The sequence below is a fragment of the Chrysoperla carnea genome, chromosome 1 (assembly GCF_905475395.1).
Source record: "Chrysoperla carnea chromosome 1, inChrCarn1.1, whole genome shotgun sequence".
Taxonomy (NCBI): Eukaryota; Metazoa; Arthropoda; class Insecta; order Neuroptera; family Chrysopidae; genus Chrysoperla; species Chrysoperla carnea.
In genome coordinates, this window is record NC_058337.1 from 3,925,950 (window position 1) to 3,953,635 (window position 27,686).

The window sequence follows — 27,686 nt, forward strand, 5'->3', positions numbered from 1 at the left end:
TTCACTTTTTAGTGCAACAAAGCGGGATTTTTTTCAAATTAAATTATTTCCTTATTTCCTTTCCTTTTTTAGTTTTGCTTTACTTTTAAAGATTGTGTACTCTTTAGGTAACAAAATAGAATGTAAAAAAAAAAACGAGACGTGTCGTAGGACACCTGGTAGGAACTATATCCCTTTTACTGTATGAATTAGTTGTAATATTAGTTTAAAAAAGACATACTTCTGATTTAGTAGTCAACTCAACATGTGCATACATTACCCAAATTTGGTTTGATCAGAATATTTATTACAAACATAAAATTTCCTTGTACTTACTTTGAATTGTCTCTGTTATCTTTAACTTCTGATATCTTACTTAAACGACTCATTTCTTTCATGAAAAACATAAAATGACAAAAAATACACATTGCGAATTATAAAATTTTTTTTGTATATTCTCAAAATTAATGACCAGCTGAATTGCTTGAAAAAGTTTAAGTTTCCTAGGTGACCTAGATGAAAACGGTCGGTTTTTCTTTTGTTACACAAAATCCCTACCCTTATTTCGAGTGTTATGTAAGACGGAGAGCGGTGGTCTTTACCAATCTTTACTTTTAAACCCAGCGAAGCGGGTGGATATCAAGCTAGTAATTTTATAAAAATAGTATAAACATATAAAAATTGTGTGAAGTAAATTTTAAAAAAAGTTTTTTTCATCAACATCATTAATGGGAAGGATTAAGTGATAATAATAGTATGTCCCCAAAAGACAATAAAACGAATATTTTACGTATTTCCGTAGTAAAATTATAATTTATAATCCAACAAATCACTTCGTTTAATGTTTTCTTACCATAATTGAAGTGTGTTGTATGTATATGATCATTAATTATACTAACACGTAATAAATTACTACTTGCTTAGTTTTGCAATCACGTAAAAAAAGAACAAACTTAAAAAAAAAAAAAATTCATTGTTTATTCTACACAAAAAGAGATTCATTCATTTTGAAATATAATTAACAATAAATTTTATTTAATTCAGTAAAAAAAAAACTATAAACAAATATGATCTAATCATTTTAATATGGGTTTTTTAAAATACATATTTCTTACAATAAAATAAATAACATAAATTAACTCTTTTAACTAATGTCAAATTAATTACTCAGGAGGAAAAAATCTATTTAGTTGAATTAACCAGAAGGTGTTTATCGGTATTATATCATAGAGCCTTGAAAAAGGCAAACTAACACAATTTCCAGGTCTAATTTAGCGACAAGGACCTCTGTGTTCTGAGCTTTGTATAAAAGAGTTAATTAATGGTTGTCTAATTCTGTTATTTGCAATGCAAAAAACTTAAAAAGGACTCTTAAAAGACATGGGGATTGAATAGTAACTTAAAAAGTAAACAGTAAAGAAAGCAGGTTCTTTTACTAATAGTAATGTTTTCACGGAATGAAATAAGACAGACAGAAAAATAGTATACACACCACAGCAGCTAGTAAATAATATCTCAGATCCTATGTTTATAAGTCGAGGATGACATCCGAAGAGATCTGAAACATTTTTTACCAGCTCTTGTGGTGTGAGTATTTTTCTGCTCGGCGTTGCGGAAAACGGCACCTTCGTTCAAACAACTTGACAAACATGAGACCTGAGGAATTCTTTACTTTTGTTCTCTTGTTTATATATTTCTCGTTTCTCGCTAAAACAGGAGTTAAACTGGTGGAGCTAAACTGGTGGTTTAAAAAAGATCTACGATAGCAGGTTTAAATTGGTATTTAGTACATAAATAGATAGATATTAAGGAACCATAGTAATTTACAACAAAACTTTTCAAATGTATGAACAAAATGTCTAATAAAAAATGGCCCATCCTTTTAAATGCCCAGTCATTCCATAGACCACTGCTGTTTTTTAAGAATTAAGCCGGTTTATAACTACCATAATGACTGCTTGACAGCTTGACATCATTTCCCAAAAACATTTGGTTTATCCTAATTACATGCGCATTTCATAAAAGAGAAAAATGATTTTTTTTTTTTGCTTTTATAACCTAATTCAGCTAAAATAAAAAACCATCAAGGATTTGTTTGTATCTCTTTCTAGCAAAACAGAATTTAACAAGGAATTCTATATCCGATCTCTCTGTCGGTTATCTGTCTATTTAGTTGGTACAAATGTATCATTCGTATTTCTTGACCGACTTTAATTTTAATTCCAATATTTGTCATCTCTTTTACGCCATTTATATATTTTGTCAACAAATGCACAAAAAAATCATCGATATTCTCTTGGGGAATACTTAATAATAATAATAAAACAAAAAAGGGGTATCGCAAGTGGGTCCCTAGCACCTAGACCAAGAGTCCTCTTTGAGGAATACTTAGTTAAAGTGAAGGTTTTAAAGGAATTTATGAGTTTTTTTTTGTCAACTCTATCTAATTATCTTCATTAGTTCCTTCTCCTAAGTATCCTTTCAGAGTTTCAGCCAATACCGTCCTAAATCCAATGCAGGTTCGCACATTTAGATGCATAATACACAAGATTTGATAAAAAAAAAAACTTAACTTTAATCAAGTATATTGAACTTTATGGTAATGTATATAAATAATTAAAATGAACCAAAGATATATTATTTATTTAAAACAACTATCTTTGTCTGTCATATCAATTAAATTAATTAAAAATCACATGAATCATACATATGAGAGTTTACATGAGATACTGGTGTTGTATACTATAACTACTGACTGACAACAACAACGTTTTATAGATGCAGACATCATAGTCTTTAAAATTCAAGTTAAATAAATAAAATGTAATTTTACAAATATGCAACCAAAAAAAAAAAAAACTTTATTCGTTTTCTTTACATGTTTACATGAACTCAAAGTTTACAAATCACACATTAATTTTTATTGAAGTTATAGGTGTGATTTACAAATTATGTAAGACTTTTTATTTTAGTTTGTATCAAGTTTGCATCCGTTATTATGTTTTTTTGTCTTTTTTTAGTTTAATTTTTATTTACATATACATGTCACAGCCAACTAGTTTAATTAGCCGTTCAATTAACAGCTTAGCCTTTTTACTAAACAGCGCTGTTCAACTAACGGCTTGAACGATATTCAGCCATTAAATCACACAGCTAGGGCCTAGCTGCTAGGCAATTGAATTGAATCGATAACGTTTAACTATTTGTCTAGCCTAGTTATTTAAATTTAGTTCTACTTTCTGCTACCTGGCGCTACAACCCACATACTGCCAATATGGAAGTACAATGGAAGAGTGTAGTGACAAAAACTTGGTACTAAGTATGGTACTATTATAAACTCGTTCTCATGGCAAGAGTTGCAGTACTCAAATACAAATGGTGGCGAAATTTAAGTCAAATTTCTTTGAGAGAGGCTGTGGCAAATCAGTCACCTTTTAGTAGCCAGGGATTCCAAAAATGTAGTTGTATGCCTGTTGTGAATAAGTATCGCCAGTTTTAGGCCACCCAATACAAAAATTATTATTAGTTTTGCGAAGAAATTTTAATAAAATATGGTATTTCCTTTTTATTATTTGCTACTAAATATTATTAATGTGTATTCAAAAATTATTATTAATAATAATAATGTTTTTAAAGACATAAAAATATAATGAATGCATTTCCGATTATTATTATTTGAAAATATTACTCATTCACAAGTTTTATTATGTACGTTTTCAATATGGTTGACGCACACGTGCTCCAATCGGTTTGGATATTATTCTAGCGAACATCAATGTTACAATACAACTTCTTTGATCGAATTTCATCTCTTTCTAGCTTACATATACATACTACGAAATCATTATTACACACGGGGCTCGTTTTCAGACAAAACAGCGTTTGGGTACCTGTCTTTAGGAGAAGAAAAATTATGTTTTCTTTATCTACGACCGAAAGTACGTACTCTCTGCCTCCCAATAGAATCGAGCAGAAATTTTGAGCTCTGAACTGCCCTTTCTGCTCTTGTAGTGTAATATACTATTTCGCAATGTTTTTGGAGAAAGATACAATGATAAGGGTTATTGCAATAAGTCTGAAAATGTGTTTTTTCAAAGATAGATATCATTTTGTGTAAGCAAATAATTTCAAATCCTCCGAACCCAGGAAAGGTCCTCCGAACCCAGGAAAGACTCGCTCCGGCAAGTCTATTTCTAGGAAACAAGCATTGATTTTAGGCAAATAAAATTCGTCGATTCTCGAAAAAATAAATGAGTTTTTTTGTAAATGCATCGCCTCAAAAGTGTCTAAAACTAAAATTTCTACACTTTTTTCAAAACATGGAAAGATACGTCAATGTTTCCAAGAAATATGAGCTTTTTCTTGAAAAACACATCGCCTGAAAAAAGTCAAATATCATGAAATTTTGAAACCCGGGCAAAAGTTAGGTTAGGTTATATTGACTGTCTACGAAGAATACACTTAGGCTATAGAGTCCATTATGTGTTTTACCACCTTCTCCGCTGATAATTTTATTTATTACCTTCTCAATTATTTTGAGAGGCTGAGTACACCTTCTTCGTGCATATACCATGCACTAAACCAGTCCATCACAACTATTAATTAAATTAAAGTTTTTTAAGACGAGGTGAATCGTACCCGCTACCCTAGGCATGCCACGAACGGAATTGGTTACGCTTTAAACAACCGGGCTAGTAGGGTTGGCCTGGCAAAAGTAACGAGGTGTTTAAAGCGTGAACCTGATTATCAATATACCTATGCAATCATTCCGCTGATATGAGCCGACCGTCTTTAATCGGTTTTTGTGAAGGGTCTAGTTTTATCGGAATGATTACACAGCAGATTAGTATATTTGGTGACAAAATGGAAGTGCTGGGACATAATTTCCATTTTACGTCAATGTTTTCAGGTGTGAAAATCTGCGTTATTGATTTTTCTGAACCACTATGTAATTTTTTTTCCTATTCAATGATTCCGTTTGTACAAATAGATGTTTATTAGTCATCATCTGCACATATATGTACACAATGGTAATCGTTAATTTCTGTTTAAAGTTTTATATATTGAATAAATTGTATATAACATTGGTGATGACACACAAAGAAACTGTTTTTTAAAACTATACATACATTAAAATAAATATCTTACACATAACATAAAACGTTCAGTTTTTTGTGTAAACTTTATTTCGATGTAAATAAAATGAAAATCATTTCTAGAAATTACATCATCACATATCGCCATAATCATTTTCTAAGTAAAAAAAAAGTGTTTGTTCTCCTTTGTTCTGATTTTATTTTATTAATTGTAGTATTAGATTATTGCTGCTACTCTTTTCTCTGCATTTTTTTCTTTTTTTTCAAATGTTTATTTTCATTTTTTTTTCTTGAGTATTCACATTTATTGCATCATCATTTTCTTTCTTTTTTTTTATATTTTGTATGCTTTGTGTAAATATACAAAGAAAATTTGTTCATGTTGATTGATATTAATCAGTAATTGAAATAAAAGGAATCGTCTAGCTTCTACGAAATTGTATTATACAGTCTGTTAACATTAAGAGTGGCCATAAATATTACTTATAATAGGTATTAGTCACCAATATAGTTGAGGCTTGTAAAAAAACGGCACTAAAACGTTGATGATTTATTAATTATAAAAACACCATTGCAACTTGAAAAGATATTAAATGAGTACATACATACACGGAAAAAGATGCTTAATATCAACCGATATGAGGTTTGTTCAAGCTCATCGCAATATCAAATATGGCAAATGGGGTCATGAATTTGATACAAATACCGTACGGGGTTGAGTGGTGAAGTTGACACAAACGCATGAGTTGTATGTATGAAAGTAATATACTGTCTAACAAATTTCAAATTTTGTCGTTTTGAAGTGCAACATAGTTTTAAACAATCTTTTTTTGATTGGTTCTACCACTTATAAATATTATATCAAAATAGTGATGTAATGGACACAACCACATTGGCAGATTTATTAGGTTTATGTAAAAAAAGATTAGATTGCTTCGTGTCTGCCTTGAGTCTACCGCTGTACCAACTGGGCTACCGATGGTTGTTATATATGTATCAAAATATGGTATATACAATAAAAATCATCAATAAGTTTATTTCAAACTCTCTATAAATCGGTAATAACAATCTTCATGTAGTTGACCCAACCACATATAGTCTAGACATGACAGATATGTGTTCGTAGTAGGCAAATCCAATATTTAAAGCATTTCGTTTGAAAGCATTTTTACTTTATTTCAACATGAAACGACCAACTTCAGGATGAGATTATCATTATTTAAAATTTTGTTCAGAGTAATAATTCGCTTCGAATGGTTGATTCACTCTGTATACTGAGTTCCATTTTCTTAATGAATATCAATTATCAATTGCAATAAATTAAATATTAATTATCATAAACATGTTAATACTAATTATTTAATTAGTATTAACATGGCACTGTTATTTACATGAAGTAATTAATTAATTGAGGTGAATATGATTAAGTTTGCATCTTATAAAAACAATTTAACTTGATCCGAAATATTTCTGAAACATAATCAATCGTTCATACGTCAACGATACTAGTAGAGAAATAAAATTGATAGTCGCTACGAGCCTGCCTGCAAAGTTTTAGCTCGATTGAATTACGGGAAAAGGGTTAAAAATCGATCCAAAATTCCATAGGCAGACAAACAGTGATTACGAGTCACAATAAAGAGAGTTGAAGTATATTGTTAACGATTTAATTTTGTTGTTTTAAGTTTAAAAAGTGACAGATGTGCAAGGTTATACATGAGACTAAACGATTATATAATCGTTAATTTAAATCGACATTTTTCAAAAATAACTTCAATAACTTAACTTGAAACTTTTACAAGCTAAACATTATTATCGAAATTTTCATAATTTCAACAAATACTATCTACTTATTTCATACTGTTTCCTATGAACGCACAAAAAGAAACACAGTGGCACATAAACGTTCTTAACAAATGAATTGATAAAAATTATTCGATGAATATTCAATAAATCCACTGTACACGCTACATATACACCCACACGCACATTATATATGTAACTAAAGCTATAAATTTACTATCACTTACATACATTGAGAGTTATAGTTGTTCGAGAGCTGGCAACGTTTTCGAGTTTATTTTAAGATGGTTAAATTTCGGATTCTTTCTTATTGAATTTAAGTAGGAGTGAATTACGTTTTTTAACTGAGAGCGATTGTGTTAACTAACGTGGAATGAGCGTTAGTAAAGTAGTTTAATTTCTATCTAGCAAATTACAGTCGTTAATAATAAAACATGTTACAATTACCGCCAGATATTAAATTTAGCGACGATAAAAGTTTCTTATAATAGGCTTTATACGTTACATTAGTGTCTGATTTACACCACTATTTGCAACCAAAGCGCATTTTTCTCAAGCAGGCTTGATTAGTTTACATAGTAACGATAAAAACCACAGAGCATAGCTTGTCAGAAAATTAATATTTAAAATCTAGTCATCCTGAAATCAACTCATTGATGATGTTTCCCACCCGGCTCTTAAAACAAACAGTTTCTAGTTACTCTAAATATATCTACTCAGCTCACAAACAATACATTTAATATTATGACATAAATAATTATTGTGCATTGCAAAATAATAAATTTCTATATCAGAATCATATTCATATCTTCAACCTACACAATTAATTGTGGTTGACAACAACCCCATCATAGCTAGCTATTTATTTATTTTCCAAGAATAAACTATCATCTAATAGCAACAGTAATGTGTATATAACTAGTTTTAATAAAATTGAATCATAACTGCACTTTGTTGTATGCAGTAGGTAAATTATTTGAAATACAGTGGGTCGCATTTAAGATAAAGACACCCTCATATTTTTGTTATTTATAGGAATATCGATTTGAAATTTTGCACAGTTGCTTAAAGAGATTTGTCACATTTTTGAAGATAACGACTTCAGAATTTTAAACTCAGCCTACTAAAAATTGACCAATATAGGGCCGATTCTTAATATTTTGTCTAGCGTCAGAGATGGCTAGAGATACCGAAAAAAATTATTAGAAAAAGCTTCTTAGAAAAATTTTTTTTACCCATGACTTGAATGAAGAATGCAGAACTTCAAATCCATATTCCTATTAATAACGAAAATATGAGTGTGTCTTTATCTTAAATGCGACACATCGTATAACAACTTCGTAGGAAGCCTGGACTTCCATCTAGTCCATTCCCAAGCCAAATTTTATAGATCTAGCTCTGGTGTTCAAGTTCTTGCCTCGCTGTCAACGAACATGATTTTACTTATATCCAAGCTTGACTCAAGATCTAAACTTGGGCGTGTACTTGACATCCCTGCTTCTTCGTAAGATGTCATATTATGGAATAAATTCAAAATTTCGGTCAATTTTGGTTTGCTAGTTTGGTTAAATCCAAAATAATTTCCTTCAAAGCTTTAGACGATTTAACACGGTCATTTCATTTATGGGTGATACAATTATTTAAATACTCTACATAATCGATCTAGGAATTGCTAGATGATAGAAGTGCATCTTCTTCATGAAAGAAACTAAACCAACATTCACTTGGACTTCATAATAGAGTGGGCTGGCTTTGAAATTTTCTAACAGATTTTCTAAATTTAATCGTACATACATTATTTAATCAGTTTAAACTAAATATATGTGACAAGTATGTAGTCTCGACTCGTCATAAAGAAACAACGAGAATATTATTTGAAATACCTACACAATTTTATGTCTCTAAAGAGAAATACTGATTTTGATTGAATTAGGTTATCTCTGATTATTATGTATGCGTTTAAATTCATTTTGTATTTTACTTTATTTGAAGCAAATGAGTAAAGAAAATAATAATTGGTTCAAGTAACAATTTATATGAGAATAGGTATTTGACGTTTTATATAATTTATATATGGAAAAAGAATTTCCATTTAACTAGCTTCTTTTGTACTGTTTAAATTTCTTAAATCTCTCTGAATTCTTGAAATGAATCGGGAAAAATTTTTATTTTTCTTTTTCAAATTTTCTTTAATAATAATAATTGTCTAAAAGTCATTAAAATATTATCTCATATGATCCAAAAAAAAAGATTATTAAATTTTTTGGCTAGCTTTGGCTAACATATTTCCTAATAAACAGATGTTCTTGGTTTAAGACCACTTTAAGATATTCGTATCAGTTTTGGCACATCAGAAATTGAACAACGCAATCTTAAAACATTGAAAATTTCTAAGGTTTTTTATAGAAATTTTCGTACTTTAAAAGTACGACATCCTTTTTTCAAAAAACATCAAATTTTTCAGTTGTTTACTTATTTACGTTAAATACTCCGAATTTCAATCGTCAATAACTCGGAAAATGTTGAATGACTCTTTTTGCTTAGAATTCACCTCTCTTTCGATTCCCGTTGTCATTCACAAAATATATTTTTCCATCCTTCAGAAGGGGTGGTTACCACCCTCTGGACAAAAGCACATCTCGGCTTTATACAACTTCTGATTCTTGGGGTCTTATCTACTTGACATCAAATTTTCAAGTCAATAGGAGTTATATAAACTGTATACTGTACTAAAATGCAACTTTTCCGAAGTGTAAATAATTTTTGCTTACATTGTCACACTGTCACTGTGTCACTATGTAAATATAAAATGCCGGTTTGTTATCAATGGATAGACAGTTCGGAAATTGTGTAGAGTAAAAAAACATATAAAAACAATATTTACCCATCAATAGAAGAAAAAAATGTTGTATCAAAAACGTGAGTAAACAATAAATTAATGGATTCGTTCGTAAGCCACACATGATGGGTGGTAAAACTATTACCCACCCAATAGCGTGATATTTATCAATGAAATGTTATCATCATAATCATCACATTTCAGAATGATAAACCCCCATTCAAAAATATTATAATTATTCCATATAAAATAGGGGTTGCATACATTACATTTATTTTGTATACAACATTGACACAATAATTAATGGATGCGGGGAAAATCTGGTTGGGAACTTCGCTTAACCTCTGTATACAAAATCCACACTGAATCTTACCTAGGTTTTTATCATCTGTAAATATTCATGCCTTTAATTAAGGTTTGGTTAAGTAAGAGTGGCTGTCCGAGGGTGGAAAACGTTCAGCCCATATCTCCCGTTGTGATACCAAAACGTGGGTTTGCGCATCCCCGAGCAGGATCGGCTCAAGTGAGTCAATCTTTTCATCACAAGAGCTGAACAGTGACAGAGAAGATGAGACATCGTAAAACAATGCTAGAATCGCATCCAATTTTTAGGCATGTTTATAGAGCAGTCCTTTTTAATTTGTTACACAATGCTTGACGCTGTTTATACTATCGATAAAAGCTGCAAAACTGAAACAAAATTGATAAATGGCGACCGAATATTTACATATTTTAAGGCAAGGCGGATTAATAAGCGCAAGTGTATGTATATCAAATTCTTGACCTTTTTTCCTTTTAAATCCGTTTTAAATTTACGTTAAATGATAACTCTATACACGACTTGTCAAGTACTTTTAGTATTAAAGTGACATAAATGGCGCTCAGATTCAAGTCTCCGTTTCCCAGTAGTGACCAGACAGGATACTATGAGCAAATTCACAGAGCCCCCCGATCCATAGGTTCTCCCAATAAAAGCAGGTCATGAATATAAAGAAGAGCACCGTCCATGAATCATAGAGTGAACCAAAGAAAAAATCCACGTCCCCAGGATTTGAAGATTCTATTCATAGGGATCCTCCTCCCATCAGGAAAAATACGAATCTATCGAACAGTTTTTGGAGGAGTTAAAATAATTAATGTGACTTGCGTCAAAGTCAAAATCCCAACCCTTTTTTCAGGGTAAGGATTAGTCTATAGATCTTAATTTAATCTTAATTTGGATGCATATTTTTGGAATTCGAAGACCTCAAAATGCAAAGATGACGTGTTACGTATAATGTTATTAATTCGAAATGTTTCGTATATATAGAGGTAAAAATCCTAGTTAGGAAAATAAACACGGACTGAGTATATGGTATTTAATGTGGGTGCGTGTATTTAAATTGAAAATTTCATTCATTCATTATGGAAAAACTAAAAATGAAAGAACACAATAATTCATTGTAGTGAATGTACACACCAGTGAAAGTAGGATAATAGTGAATGTTGGATAATCAATAATTTGAATCAGAACGAGGTTAAGGTTATAAAAGGGTAGTAGTCATCATTTACGAATATCTTATAACGCTTACATAAACCTAACCATTACTTCTGACTATTGCAATTATTAGCTGCGCTCCTGCCCAATAATTCTGAACTATTTCTAGATATTATGAACTGCAATTTAACTTCACGAAGAATGTTAGCATAGTTTTGATCAAAAACGCTTTGACACTTAGCACAATCTTTCACAATGAGATCTCAAGCTTAAGTGTGTTTTTCGTGGACAGCCAATATAACCTAACTTAACCTAGCACAATCTACCAACTCTTACCTTTCTTGTTTCTTATAATTAATATTAATTATTCTTGAAGCAAATTTTCAAGCATGAACATAAATCTATTCTAGAAAACAATTCAGAATTAATGGCAAAGCTATAGTTTAAACAACTAACAAATATCTTATGTTGCTAACATCTATATCTCTTTCTAACTAAACAAGACTAGAAATGAGACAGTAAGTAATAGATAACAATACTAGGTAATCGTTGGAGCCAGCCGCGGTGGTGTTATACTGATTGTGTGATGTAGTAATATATAATCGGTGTAACCACCACGTTTTTGAGAAGGTATAATGGTTGCTTTTAATAATAGACCGGTGTCTAGATCGAAAAATGGATAGAGACTTACATCAAGACGTCGTTCATATCGTTGAATATTCTCCCCGTACGGTATTTATTTCCGTACAATATTGTAAAAATGTTGTGGACTATATCAACAGCAATAGTATGTATGTGTGCACATGCTTACTTTACATACATAGCCAAATAAAGAATTCTTTTTAACTAAATGTACTAATGCGAGGTATTCTCGAAGTCCAACTTCTGTATTATCGTATTAAAGTCGGTTTAATAATAGACATCTCTCTTCAATCACTTAAACTCTAGATATAAATGTTTCTGTTCAACAAAATAAAACAATAGCTTTGAGTATTATATCTTAAGAATGAAATGGTCATTAATTTTAGTTTTTATACCTTGTATAAAAGAAATGTCAAGGTATACTAAGTTTAGTTCGACGATAACTCAACGACGAGAAAATATATCAAGCTGAAATTTTTTTATCGTCCTCAGGACATAAGGAATGATGTCGAGTTCGTAAATGAGCAACATAAGTCAATTGGGTCTTGAGTCCGTAGAAACCATCTTGTAAACCGTTAGAGATAGAACAAAAGTTTAAATGTAAGAAATGCTCCTTATAAAAAATAAACAACTTTTGTATTGTACGGGGAAGTTATGTGTGTGTGTGACGTGTATGTATGTGTGGCTATCTTTCTTTACTTATATGACGTAAAAAAGAAAACATTACGTAAACAACACTGTCTATACATGGTATTTCAACAATTTACTCAGTCAATTGTTTGATTTCACTCAACTCAGAACAAATACTTGAATGTTCAGTTAGTTTTTTGAAAATAGCTCAAATCTAGTTTTTTTTCTAGAATTAAAAAACTTGTTAAAAACACAACAAAACACACAACTTCTCCTATGCTATCCATGCTAATTATCAGAACCTTAAGTGAAATTATCTCGGTCAATCGAGTTCAAATTTTTATGGTAATTATGTTATTATACCTATTTTTAATAAGTTTTAAAAAAATTTGGAGTTTTCTGTCGATATGCCCATAGCTAGACAAAAGCCATAAAGAGTCCCAACCGATTTTTCAGACTAAATACCGGTCCATATTACTTAAAATATCATGTGACGGTTTTATTTAAAAATGTACACCCACGCTTACAATATTGAATAACATTACAAACACAATAGTTTTGTTTGTGCTTTGATGATGTTTAAAGATTCTCATCATCATAACGACTACGTCATTTCAAGGATGGACTTGAACTCATTCCACTTTAAAACCATTATATTATATTCATATGTTGTTTATTCTCTGTGATTTTATATGTGTGTTTGTATACTAATTATTATTGATTTTTCACGTCATTGTTATAAAATGAGATTAGTTTTATATTATATTTTGCGATAATAAGTATATTACAATGAAAGTCATTTTTAACGTCATAGTTTTATAAATAAAAGACCGTTTGTATCACATAAAAATTAAATGGTCCTATAGAAATACACTCTTTTAAAATCGCCACTGTTAATAAGACTATAAACTCGTATTGTAGCGTTTTCGTACCCAAGACTCATTTCTTCGATCATTGTCCCCACCAGAGTAGCAATTATTAGATTTTGTTTCGCATATTATTTTTTAGTAAAGATACTTTCAGGTTTATTAATTACTGACATGGCAAATTCAATACATAGTTCTTTAACGATTAATAATTACTAAAAGGTTTTGAAATCCCTAAATATTATAAATCTGAAAGTAAGGTTGTTTGTTGGTTTGTAACTCTTTCACACAAAAACTACTGAATGAATTTGAATGAAACTAACTGTACAATAACATAGCTCACACATCAGACTAACACATGGGCTATAATTTATAAGATATATATATATATATACAAAAGACAACCGAAGCTGTCTGGTTAAGTTAAGCAAAAGCTCTTTCTTAAAAGCAAAGGCTTTTGAACTCATAAAATTTGAAGGAAATCAATTGAGGATACTTCCTACTCTAGGAAAACGCAAGTGTCGATTTAATAAGGACATGCATAAAATCATTTCAACAAGAAACAAGCTGTGCAGATTGTCATGAAAGGAAAGGAATTGAAATCCAATGACTGAGGAATTGAAATCCAATGACTGAGTGTGAAAGAGGAGCTTTTTTCAAGGCATTTTCATCTGAAACGGACAAATTCCCAAACAGATTAATAAATTACCATCACGAAATATCATGTTTATAGTTTCTATTGGACTTCTGAATTTCCTTTGAGGCTAAGGCGGTACATACGGGTAATCTGGTCGCAGAATAGGAGTTCTTTTAAAAATGATACCTGTTTAACTTTAAGTTTATAAACTTATAAACTCCCCTATTCAATATTTACATATTAAGAGTAGAAAATGTAATGACCTCAGACTACAATGAGCTACACTGGAAAAATTTACATAATATCTATATTTTGCCACAAAATTTGTAATGATAAAAAGAATTAATGCTTCTGTCATGATAAAAATGTCTATTATTGAATAAAATGAGAGATTTACAACTAATCCATAAAAATATAATCCACATTCGATTGACGACATAAATTTCGTAGACATACAAAGTTTATATTAAAAAATTTATGATCTTCAACATATAAAGTTCCAAATGTCTATGATCACGTGCTTTTACATAATAAAACCACCATTATTGAGTGAATGGTGAATGAAACAAAAAAAAAAACACATTGTGACGTAAAAAGAGAGGAAGATACAACGTAAAATGAAATACCAAACATAAAAAGGACTTAAACTGGGGTAACATTTTTTGAATATGACTAATCAATGAGAGTTTATATACACTGAAAGCCATTGACACTGAGAGACTGTAAAAGCAATCTGCTCTTCTAGTTTTAATTTTTACTTCTTTAATAAAATTTCCAGATATCTAGATCATTTTATATATTTAAAATACGTATTTCGACAAAAATTTTGTCATAATCAATATGAATTAGCTAATCGTATTTATTCTCCTAAGAGATGTGCAGAAATGTACTGAAATACTTCCTTCTTATCCAAGCAACGATAGTATGATCAATTTACCACCCCATTATTTATAATTGGTTAGACTACCGCTGCCTGGATTCGAACCCTCAACGCCGTAAGTGCGCCTTCACTCTGAGCCGGTCTTCATTTTGGAGTAAGAATTGTTAACATTTTGTTCAACACATTTGGATTTGTACTTCTATGTGAATAACATCCATCGATAATTCTTCAAATCTTCTATAAATCTTCAAATCAAATCAAATTTTTTCGTAAAATACTTGTTTTTTAACGTACTTAATTCTTAAGGTCAAGGTCATTATAAAATGACTCTCACGGAGCAGTAGTTCTTTTCTATTCGCGTCATTTGATTTTTATCCAAAAAAAGCATCGTTCATTAACGAATGCTCACCAATTTTCTTTACCATTCAGTATATATGAATTGGAAAATAGTTTAGCAAAATTTTATTTTCTCTGTTACTCCAATGTTGATTCTACTCTACTAATAAAATCAACCGCCAACGCAAACCTTGTCGTACCATTCGACCGATCTATATGACTCCCGCAATATTATATACACAGACAACAGACATGTAGCAGGAGCGCACACACAATTGTAACAAAATCAGTATGTAGGCGTCCCCAAAACTTCGTTCTTCGTGCTCTGTAGAGAGAAGTACAATAATAACAGCACCCACGCAATTTGTGAAATATACGTATATATATATATATTTATATACGGTGGATACCTACAAAAAACCACCATACCGAACCGAGGGCGACGAACACAATTACATTATTATATACCGTCATAAAATATTGAGTACCCTGCTGGAAAAAAATTTCTTTTTTGTTTGTTTCACGACAATAATACGTCATCAAGTTATTTCTGTAATTAAAAAGACTGACATGTATTTATAAATTTTACTTAACATAAAAGTCTGTTAGGCTGTATATTTATTGTCTAAAAATAACCAAGAGATTTTCTAAACGACTTTCGTAATGAATAAGTTAAAGAGTTAAAAATTCACTTGAGACATTGTATTTTCTGTTTTATACTTGTAATAACATTAAGTACAAGCTGGTTTTTCATTTTGTCAATGCTCTTTCAGAAAGAGAGTTTTGTGCAATAAAGCAAAATGCTAAACCTTTTTCGTGGTCAAATTGGCGACTCTTCGCTTTACGTGAGACAATTATAAAAGGACTAAAAGCTATAAACTTGCATGTTTGCAAGCAGATCTTCGGATATCACCTCGTTTGCCACTTATAACGTTAATTATAAGTGGCAAACTGCTATCATTGAGATACGAACTGGTAAAACCTCCCATAGTAGCCAAAATCTGAAATGTTTCTTGTACACTTCTTAGCCGTATGATTCACTTGATTACAATAGACCCATAAATTATAATTCTGCACGTTTGCAACCGACTTTCTGACAACAGTTAGACTAAGAGAACTAAAAATTATAAGCCTGCATATTTCCAATCGGGTTTACGATAACATCTCCTTCGCCACTTATAACGTTAATTATAGTTAATATCATTGAGATAGGAACTCGTAAAACCCCTCCCATAGAAGCCAGAATCTAAAATGTTACCATGTACACTTCTTGGTCGTATGAGCCACTTGATTACAATAGATCCATAAATTATAATTCTGCACGTTTGCAGCCGACTTTCTGGTAACAGTTAGTTATAATTACCCCTATATAGTTATAAATTTTGAATAATTCGAACTTAAAACCTCTCAAGACCCAGCAAACAAATTCTAAAACGTTTGCGCAAACTTTCTATCTGAAAGTAGCTTTTTTCTTTTTCGATCATGTTTATAACAAAACAGCAATATACTCTTCAAATGCCAAAATAAAGTTTAAGAAATACTTGTAATGAATGATTGAATCATTATAAATAAAATAACACATGAACAAGCAATGTTGACAGAATAAACGCTTGCGTAGTTTTATTCTTTTACTTCAATTATTCATTAATTTAATCAACGTCAGCGAATTCATAGAAAAACCAAGTCACCCACCTCCAATTAATTTTAATTTTTTTTTTTTTTTTTTTTAGTTTTAACATTTGAATACTCGAAACAAAACAAACATAATTATCACCAGTAAATATAGAAAATAAACCCGGATAATGATCAACCTACACATATTGTATTATCGTTTTAATTACAGTAAAAATAATTATAGATCATATGAAATGATGAATAGTAAAATTATATGGTATTTATATCCATTTACATTGCAAATATTAATGTACGCAATACTGTGGTAGTGGGGAGAAGAGAGGGGATAATGTGTATGTGTGAGTGTGTGTGTATATATATGTTGGTGTGTTTGCAAAGATCATGCAATATTTGAAAACGTTTGCTGCTACTTTACGTTGTTTGAATGAGAGAAGTCACAGTAGTAATATATAGTAAATATATACACAGTATAGGAAGAGAGAGGAACGAGAAGGAATGATAATGAAACCAGTTGGGCGGCTGTTCGCCTACGCGTTCGTACGTACGTACGTTTCGTATATTTGTTTATCATAGTGGAGCTGGAAAAAGGATCCAATGGTTTATATAATATGTATATACATGCATACATACAAGATATTTGAAAATCTGTTCCAATGTACCTTTATATATTTATTAAAAGGATTCGTTTTGCCTCCCATACTCGTGGAAATTTTTGTAAAAAAATTGTTCCAAAGTGGTACCATTTGTTAACATTCTTACGAGAAAATAACACCCTAGCAACTTTTCTTGAGTTATACTACCAGTTATCGATTAGATGAAGTGAAAAAAAACTGAAAATTAGTTTTTCGAAATATTCAAGTTTCTGTTTTTGCACTAAATGTAAGTATATTTACAATTTACTTTCCCCAAGCGAAACGACTTCCTTAATGAAGCTGTTCAAACAGGGGATGGAGTGTATTTCTTGTTGAGCTCATAGAATTTGATACACGATAAATCTATATGACTTCTTGAAAGGTAGTATTTATATAATCGATACCTCGATCTCTTTCTTTATATAAGAACCAAGTAAGTGGTTTTTGACGGCTTTCTGAGGTATATTTCTCCATCAAAAACCTAGCTCCAACCTCAAAACCTATTGATTCTTGCCTTTAACTTTCCTCTTCCGATATAATGAATATTGCAAAGGAAATAGTTAATAAAAGTTCAAAATTTTTATGTAAATAGCCTTCTGAGAGTGGCAGTTTTGATAAATTCGCCAAACTCTGTTTATCCTAAGTTTATAAAAACTAAAAACCTTCATTTTTTAAGCTCTCTGTACATAAACATATATATTTCTTGTTATGTGCGGTAGAAATGTTGTATATATAATACATAAATGCTTTTCGAGTTTGAGAGAATATTGAGGATCATCAGCCTTGACTTTCCATGACTTGTTATGCGTGGGCTGTTAAAAGCAGTTGAAATGTAACATTATTCTGATGACTATGATGAGAAGGACAATATATCTCTACTGTCTATGTAGATATGTGTGATAGTCTAATATGACAATATTAGACATTTTATTATCAATGAAAAAGAAAATTTACCGAAATATAGTTTGGGATTTTTTTATTACGTTTATTACGTCAAAGAGAATACGTTCATAGTTTTGGTAGCAGTTTTCATAAGACTATAAAAAAAAGAATTATAGAAATCATTATTTTATGTGCATTCAAATAAATTCTTTTAGGCTCAAACACTTCAAGTTAGTTGATAACATTTTCAATACAATTGGGTAGATGACTGATTCGAATACGCCACATTACCGATAAAAATGTAAGAGGAGACTTGATACCATAACAAAATTTGAAAGTTAAAATTGATTAAGTAACGAAGAAGTTTAAAGTATTCAAAGATTGCTGCCTGTCTCTTCTTTGCATAACAGAGTCTTATATGTTTTCTCTATAACGATACCCAATAATGACATCACTTTTAAAGTATCTTACGTTGGTTAGGTTAGAGTGGCTGTCCTGAAGTAAGACAGACTTAGACAATAGTCCGCTGTGATGCCGAAAAAGGTTGACCCATCCCCGACCACTACTCCATGAACCATTTGGAGCTGTATAAGAACCGCAGGAGTGCTTCAATCAACTTTACTTTTCTGTCCATGCAATGATAATACTTCATCTAGATAACTCTAGTCCAACCGATTTCTCTATTAAGTGTTAAATAGAGTTTGAGTAATGAAGTAAAAACGTCGTACTAATGCGCACCTCAAATGGAATGCACTTTTTCATATTTTCTGTAGGCATTACCATTAAATCTATATCAATTCAAGCTGTAATATTTTCATATCTGAAAAGGCTGTGCTCTTCGAAGAGTGAATTTTAGTGCCTAGATTTTAAAGGTCTTTATAAACAAGAAATAGAAACCAATAAGTTTTATTGAAAAACCTTCTCTATTAAACTATTTCAAATCAAATCACACATGTAGTGTGGGTTTCAGTGGTAGTAAATGATAGTAGGCCGCTGACAATGTTTTTTAATACATATGTGTAGGGGTACTCATAATAGATCACACATATAAAAAAGATTTTATAAAAAAAAAAAATAAATAAAATAAAATGATTTCATAAATATACACTGATTCCCAGTATTCTAATAGTCACTATACAGGTTTTACACACAACTTACATAAGATGTAAAGTATTCAATAAACAAGTAAATAAATATATTACAAATACAATGTGTCTCCCCGCTTCAGGTGTAACACCTCTCTCTGTGATTTGGAGTAAAAACAAACGATTCAAATCATTTATTTTTCAAAATCTGTTACAAAATTTTTACTGGAGTAGTTTGGGTTTATGAATTAAGTTTAAGATATTTTTCGTGGTCTTCTATGATTCAAACTAATCTCAGAAAGCAGAACATTCTTTAGGCAATCTTATCTTTTGGAAACTGATAGTATTTGTACATTTCTCAAATTTCCCAATAAGGAGTTAGATACTATTAGAATAGCATATGATATTTGATGCGATAATTCCGCATCTAAAATAAGCCTTAAATCGTTTGCTTAGATGCTTAAACACTATTTAAGTATTACTTATTATTGTTGTTCACATTTTTTTCAATTCTCTTTAATTACTATTTAAGTAATATAAAAGTGCTGAGAAGCTAAGAACAAATTCGCGATACCAAAATACGAAACTGGTAGCCATAAGCAGCCTTTTTGCTTTATTTTTATTTTAATGTGATATATGGAATAACTAGACCAGGAATGGCAAACCAATGGCACGCGACACAATCTTTTGGGCACACCACCGATGACAAAGTTCACTATTACCGAATCCGAAAAAGTGGCACATTGATACCAAAGTGTTCACCACTCTTGATCTAAACCATTCAAGCGGTGAGCTGTGAATTACAACAAAGTTCATTCTTACATTTAATCAGTATTATTATAAATTACTATGGTTGTTCAATGCCTGCCAATGGGAAAATTATGTTCCCAATACTTAAAGCGAGACGCACTGTATATACTACACATACATACATTATTTTTTGTCTTTTGCAATATAATTATCATTATTGTTAAATACGAATAAGAGTACAAAATGTAAATTGTTCAATACACACACACACACACACACACACTCGCATACAACAAGAACAACAACAAGCAGTTTTTAAACAACAAGTCCACCCACAATATACATATTTTCTCTGTTCTTTGATTTTGTTAAATAACATAAAAATTATGGCGGTGAAGAAAAAAAAATTAATTTTTTTGTATAAAATACCACCTGATCGATTGTTTGCATGTAGTTATTTTAGATAAGATTAAATTCTAACTGACAGGGTAAGTTTTTACAAGGGTTTTTGCATTGTTAAGGATCCCTTGGAAAGTAGCAAAAGTGCAATGATTTTCATAAAACTTATAATATCTCTGGATATCACTTCTTTAATTCCATCTGGCTAAAGACTTGTACCCTCGAAGTAAAGATATTTTTAAAAATATTTTGGATGTTAATTTTACTATTTCGTTCCTTCCAAGTTGGAAGCATTCTGAAAAATTTTATATAACAGCCTCTCTTTACATAATCTTACTCATCTGTAAGATGACTTTTTCAAGAATTGGTTATGAGAAGTTTCAGTCATCACGACCAATTCACTAGCTCTTCACTTTCACAAATCAATGCCTTGAAGTCGTTGCCCAGGTATAGGGATCTTGCTTGAATATTTACTTTAATAAACTAAGACACTTGGCGTTGTCATTTTCATACCATGGTTATATGAAATATATCAAGGTATACCAAGTTTAATCCCAAGTTTATAACGCCTAAATATGTTGATCAAACAACATTTTGATATAGGTGTTCATAAAATCATTTAATTAGTCCATTACATCAACTCTGTCTATGCATACTATTTTAATAATTAACTTAGTCAATTGTTGGTTTTCAATAGTACTTTGACCTCACTATTACAGGAATTAACTAGAGAAAAGAGGATTAAAAACGGAGCTACAATTATTTTTATATTTCTGCTTTATTCTCCAAGGATATTTATTATTGATAAAAGCTTAATGAATCTGCAACCAATTTTTTTCTTTTCTGTACCAATTTGGTAGTTTATAAAAAGTTTTATCTCGAACAATTTGGCGTGAACTGTATTCCCAATTTGAATGTTTCATATCTCTATTTGTTGCAAATTGAAAACTCAACGCTCGAGGTCATTTATGTTAAATTATTTTTACACTTTTTATTTGTCAATTGTCAATATGACAGACGTCAAAACTCGAATTTTACTAATTTCATAGCATTCCATTAATAAGCTTCGCAAAAACATTTACTTTGTATGAATGCAGCTAGTTGTATCTGCTATAATCAAGTTATGCAAAAAAATTTCGAACGTAGGCTTTGAATTGAATGGATATAATTGTTCATATTCAGTAATAATATTATTTTGTATAGATAGAAATCATTAAAATAAATCTCTCTAATAATTTTTGATCGTTTGTTTATTTTATTTAAAATAGAGACGTGGGTATTTAATATGAAGCGCCTACATTATAATTAATAATTTTTTTTTTTAATATTAAAAATTTCATTTACACTTGTCAATAAAATATTCCAAAATACCTACACTCGCAACAGACCCAATATATAATAATCATGTTCCACATATCCAAATTTGTATATTTGGTATCAATAAAAACAAAATTCACCAATGTTGAATATTTTTTCTCAATGAAACTTTGTTTATATTGCCATGCAAAGAATCATTTTATGGGTCAGTGTAGTGAATTTGTACTTGAGATCATATAAACTTCAAATTTCCAGAAGTATTTGCAAAACGCAGTATAAATCATTTTAGCATATTATTCAAATTTTAAGTTATACCATAATGTACAAATAAATAGTTTCTTTTTTGTCATTTCATCAGCTTTAATGTTTTTCGGCTTGTCTATTGATTATATTAATTTCTCATTTTTAAGCACTTTAAGCGCCAACTCATATATATATATTCATAACTCATCAGGCAACCTTAACTTTCCACACTTGTAGAAATCACAATTACAGTTAATCAAAAACATAATTTTTGGAAATTTAAAAATTATGTTTCATAAATGTTTTAATGCAATTATCCTTCAGGAAGATTCGTTACTCGTCTCTTGACGGAGTAAGTGAAATCAGTCTTCAAATTATCGATCGTTAAAATGATTTACAGAACAAATGTTTTAAGTTGAAGCAGAAGAAATGATATGCTGAAAATTAGGTTGAAGCTACAGGTATTCATCCATTCAAATTTTCAATGTTAGTTGAAGAATTCACCATCCACCAAATGAATCAGTTATTGAAATGAAACAAATATTTAAGATTTACACAAATTAATCTGCTAAAATCGCAAATATTTAGTTTCATTGCAAGTTTTTTTTTTCTTCCAAAAGCCATTCACCATGCTATTTTAATTGGTTAGTAAATAATAATAGGGTAAGGAAAAATAAATAAATAATGAAATGATAAATTTTGTTAGTGCATTTTAGTTTTATTATAAGCTCTACAAGAATATATACAGAACTCTAAAATAATATATATAGCAAAAAGCAAGCATACAATAATTTTGTTTTTCTTAGATATCATATTTCTGTTATTAAGCATAACCTAACATTTGTTATTATTAAAGTTATTAAAAGTCTGATAAAGTTTCTGAATTTGAAATATGTTATAATTTATAAAAATAATCAAAAGCTATCGTAAGCAAAAAATTATTGCATGACTATTTTTAGATTTATAAGAGCCTGTAGTTAAGTGCCATAAATTAGTTCCCCATTCACACTTGAGCTATGTTCGCTTTATCCTGTTAATTAAGCATAGATAATATAGTTCTGTATATGATACTGAGGTAATATTCTCAGTCTGGAACAGATCCTCGCAATTATAGACGGGCAGGAGAAACACAGCTCTCAAGTATATGATAGTCTTTGTATTTACAAAACTACTCGTAATGAAGCTCCGTAACGTATAGTATAAAACAACTTTCGACAAAGATGTCATTAATTACCACATATTTCAAATTCAACGCTGATCCAGAACTAATCGGTTTATTTGAAAGTTATTCTTTTTCCAAGAATAAGCCTTCAATAAAATCCAAGGCTCAGTTCTTTTTTATAACAATAATTTTAAGAATTCTTAGAGCTGAGGCTTAAGTTTAAATCTAGTTGGACAAGCATAGAGGTTAAATGACGGGTGATCCAAAAATGATTCAATGAACAGTCCATTGAACATTTCTGCATCACAGCTTGAAGCTGACTCAAAGCTTGTCTCAGCCTTGCACAGAGTTTAAATTTAACTATTCGAAATTTTTTTGGTTCCAATTTGGGTTGCCATTTGGTTCCTATTGCCACCCTTCGCTAAAATTCTAAGAGGAATGCATTAGGGTATCATTCTTATGAAGTCAATAATCCATTCAAGCTTATTATAACTCATTTTTTACAACTTGCATTTCAAATTATTTTTCTAAGCTTAGACAATTTTCGGATAAAATAAAACAGAGTATGCGAATATGCCAATAATATGAAAAATCATTTCCAAGCATATTTTTTACTGCTATGCCTTATTGTCGTACATATAAATTATAGAGATATAGTTTTTCTTTGCATAATAATCTTTTAAATTTTATCAAAAATAAATTCTCGTCTACCTCTTCTCTGCATCAGATTTTATGTCGATGGAAGAAGAAAACTTAAAAGCTTCCTGGATTCAACGGAAAATAAATTAATAAAAATTTCGAATTATTAAATTTAGTAACTACTGTGAATGTAAGTTATTGTTAAAATATCCCTTAAATACACAGGTTATGTAAGACTTTTGATGTGTAGGATTTAAAAATAAAAAAACTTTTATTGGTTTTGGTTAGAACCTTAAATAAATGATTTAAAACAGTTAGAATAAAATGCGTGACACATGTACATACACAGTTGATTGGTTGGGTACGAATGAGTGAACTGTACATACATAACTACACACACTACTCAGCTGGTCGACTGCACCTGTGGATCTAGGCAAGTCTTAACATGCTAATGTCAAAAATACAAACAAAATAATATGCATTTATATTTGAACCAAACATTTGAAATACATAAACAACAAAAAAACAATTTTATTTTGGATAGAACTTAACGTTTATATACAAAACATGTTTATACTAAAAATGAACAAGCCTTATATTTTATAAAATAATTTTAAAAACCGCTTACCATCTAAGCATACCACGCGACAACCATCTTGTGAGAGCCTTCGAAGAAGTACATTTAAAATTGAATCGCCGCCTTGATTTGAATCATTTACATTATCATTATATAAAACAAACAAATTTTCTTTATATGCACTTGATATTTTCTTCTTTAATTCCCTACACTTAATTGTTGACATTAAATCAATTTTTCCCGCAGCTAAGCGGCGTAACATAATACTTGGTATTGAAAAATTCACAGCATCACGTATATGTGATTCACCATATTCATTTGAACTACGACAATCTAATATTACAATTTTATCAGAGTTACTTCGTAGCTCTGATAAAAGCCATTCTTTCGTTATAAATTCACATTCCGTTTCGGCTGTCATAGGCATTTTGAGAAGATTTTTTTTTTAAATTTAAAATTGAATTTTTGTATTAATAAATAACAAAAATGTATTTGATTAAAGTTCGAGCATAATCAAATGTTCGAATAGTCACTTATTAATTAATTTTTTAATTGAAAACACACACACAAAACTATGTCTTTTATTTTATTAATCAACGCATGTAACACACCTCACTCGGCACACCTATCAACTCAAAATGAACAGAGACTATTATATCGTATAAAAATAGTCTCTGAAATGAACTTGTTTGGGGTATCATACTGCTATAGTTCATATTTTTCACGCATGAGGGTAGTATCAAACAGTATTATCCCACGATGCTTCTGATTGGTTCAAAGTCATGTGGTACAAAAACAGGTACCAATAAATGTACAGAATTACGTTTTCATTGATGCCTAGTACATAATTGAAAAGTCTAATATGAACATCATCACAAGACCTCTATATATACATTACGATTCTTCATTATACGAATACATATTCGTCATTTCTCACGTTTGATAGAATACAGTGGCGAATTTAAGGGGTGGCAAAGGAGGAGTTTTCTATTGAACCCTCGAAATAGGCCAAAGGGGCCTGAAGTGCATTTATAAAGACTTATAAATAGAGCCCGCTCTCCTGTGGTACCATGTTCATTAAGGAACACTAAAAAGAAAGGCATAAAGACAAATTTTTATTAAGATTATTTTATTATTTATAGATTTCACCCACTGAGTGTTTTTCCATAAATCTCCCACTGGTAGAATATGAGAGGCAGAAGCCACTGTCAAAAGTGTGCGCATTTCTTACAAACAAGTAAATATCTAGAAGTTTAATAATTACAAACTGAAAAGTCTATTGTGCTTAGAGCGAATGAAATGTCATCCATACCAAATAATCCTTCAATTTTACGCGAAACAGTCAAACCCACAGAAATTAATTATAGCTTAACGGCAATTCGAAACTAGACGTTTTCGACAATTCGTTTTCTTCCTCGGTTTATCTTTAAAAGAAATTAAAACAAAAATAAAAACAAATTGACGCTAGTAGGATTCGAACCTGTTACATTTGTTGACGTTAGTGATTTCTTATCAAATAATTCAGAAACCAAATTTGACAAACACACATAACCTCTATATTATTCACTTGTTTGTAATTCGTACATAGAGGTAATCAATTTGTACTTACCTAAGATAAAATTTGCTATCTTTTTTTAATAATATTTTTGGTTAAATGTGAATTCGTGAATAAAAGTAATTTTGTTGATAGGATAAAATACGAATATTAAATTTATACATCTTTTATTCTTTTATTTACTACGTTGTGTAGGCGTTTTGATGAAGTATTTAATAAGCTTAGCATTCATGACGTCATACAAATATCGTCATCACTTAAGCTTTTTTACACATGAATTATTTTACATGTTTTTGATTTTATGGATGATTAAATTTTTTTATAAAACATTTTATTAATAAATAAATAAATACAGTTGAAAAACTTTAATTAAAATAAATATGATTAAAAAGTTTTTTCAGACTAACATGCAGAAGACAAATAAAACATATACTGACATCTTCAAACATAATATAGAACTAAATTATAGCGGGAAAAGTCTGCTATTCTTAGAATGTCAGAGGGCAGTCAACTTTATACAAAATATATGGTAATTAAAATTAATTACAAAAACAATTTCTGTCAATTAATTCTCTTTCTTGTTGAGCTCGAATATGAGCTCGTCTATGTAATTTTTCGTAAAACGTTTCCAAATTTGTATAAAATTTTCTTCTATAATCATCGTTAAAATGTATCATTTCAATATTGCAGTGACAGTGGTCTCCAAAATAACCCCTAAAATAAATATTTCTTGTAAGTTAATTAAAATTATTAGTTATTCTGTTTATACTAACATCGGTGTTCCATGAAAATGGTGGGTATGTTCTTCTTCTATGTAAGAATAATTTGGCATCATTATATGATCAGAAATTGAATGGAAATGTCCATATTTTCTTTGACTTTGATTAGATGATTGAAACTTGGGTGGTTTTAGTATTGATTCTGAAACAAGTTAGGTATGAAAATTAACAATTTTTGAATAGTTTATGGATTTTGGGAAATTTGAAGGAGACGATCGAATCTGGTTGTCTAAATTAGAACTACTGAAAACGAACCCCACTTCCTGTTTTAATTAGTACGAATTATTATCGATAGTTTGCATGATTTATCTGCTTTGAATTTTGATTGACCTTTAAAAATGTTAGGTACAAGTATTGTTCTGGTAGTTTAAATTGGAATTACTGAAAACGGGCCCACAAATTGGAAGAAATTTTTGGACAGAAAGATGTTATTGTTTAAGACTTTTATAGTTTTTGTAATTATTTTGTAGATACCTGATGATAGTCTCGCTTTCTTAAATAATCTTTTCGTTGTTAAATATTCTTTTCGAGTAAATTTCCCCACTTCATCATCGATAAGTGAATTCAATTTTCTTTCACTTTGCAACAACTGTTGATCAATATCATTTGTTGAATTAAGTGTTTTGCTGCACAAAAATTCCGAATGTGATGAAGATTCCAATTTCGTTGGATAAACATCATCTTGTAAATCAAAACTGGGTTGATTCAATCGAATAAAATCGGTTTGATTTGGTAGAACAGGTAATATATGTTTCGCATAATTTGATTTAATTTGTAATTCTGGATTGGTGAGTAGAGATGAAACATTCTGTTCTGTTTCAGCAAAATTATTTTTCGTTGAGATGT

The 27,686-nt window shown here is 30.2% G+C and overlaps 1 protein-coding gene across 2 annotated transcripts in view; it reads right to left on the reverse strand.

Moving 5' to 3' along the window:
* LOC123290567 (dual specificity protein phosphatase Mpk3) overlaps positions 1-24,933 on the reverse strand; it is a 110,056-nt gene extending 85,123 nt beyond the window's left edge. For both annotated transcript variants that reach the window (XM_044870801.1, XM_044870800.1), the window contains exon 1: positions 24,558-24,933. In XM_044870801.1, coding sequence (XP_044726736.1) covers positions 24,558-24,933 — 376 coding nt within the window. The remainder of the gene's footprint in view (positions 1-24,557) is intronic.
* Between the last annotated feature and the right edge of the window lie 2,753 nt (positions 24,934-27,686).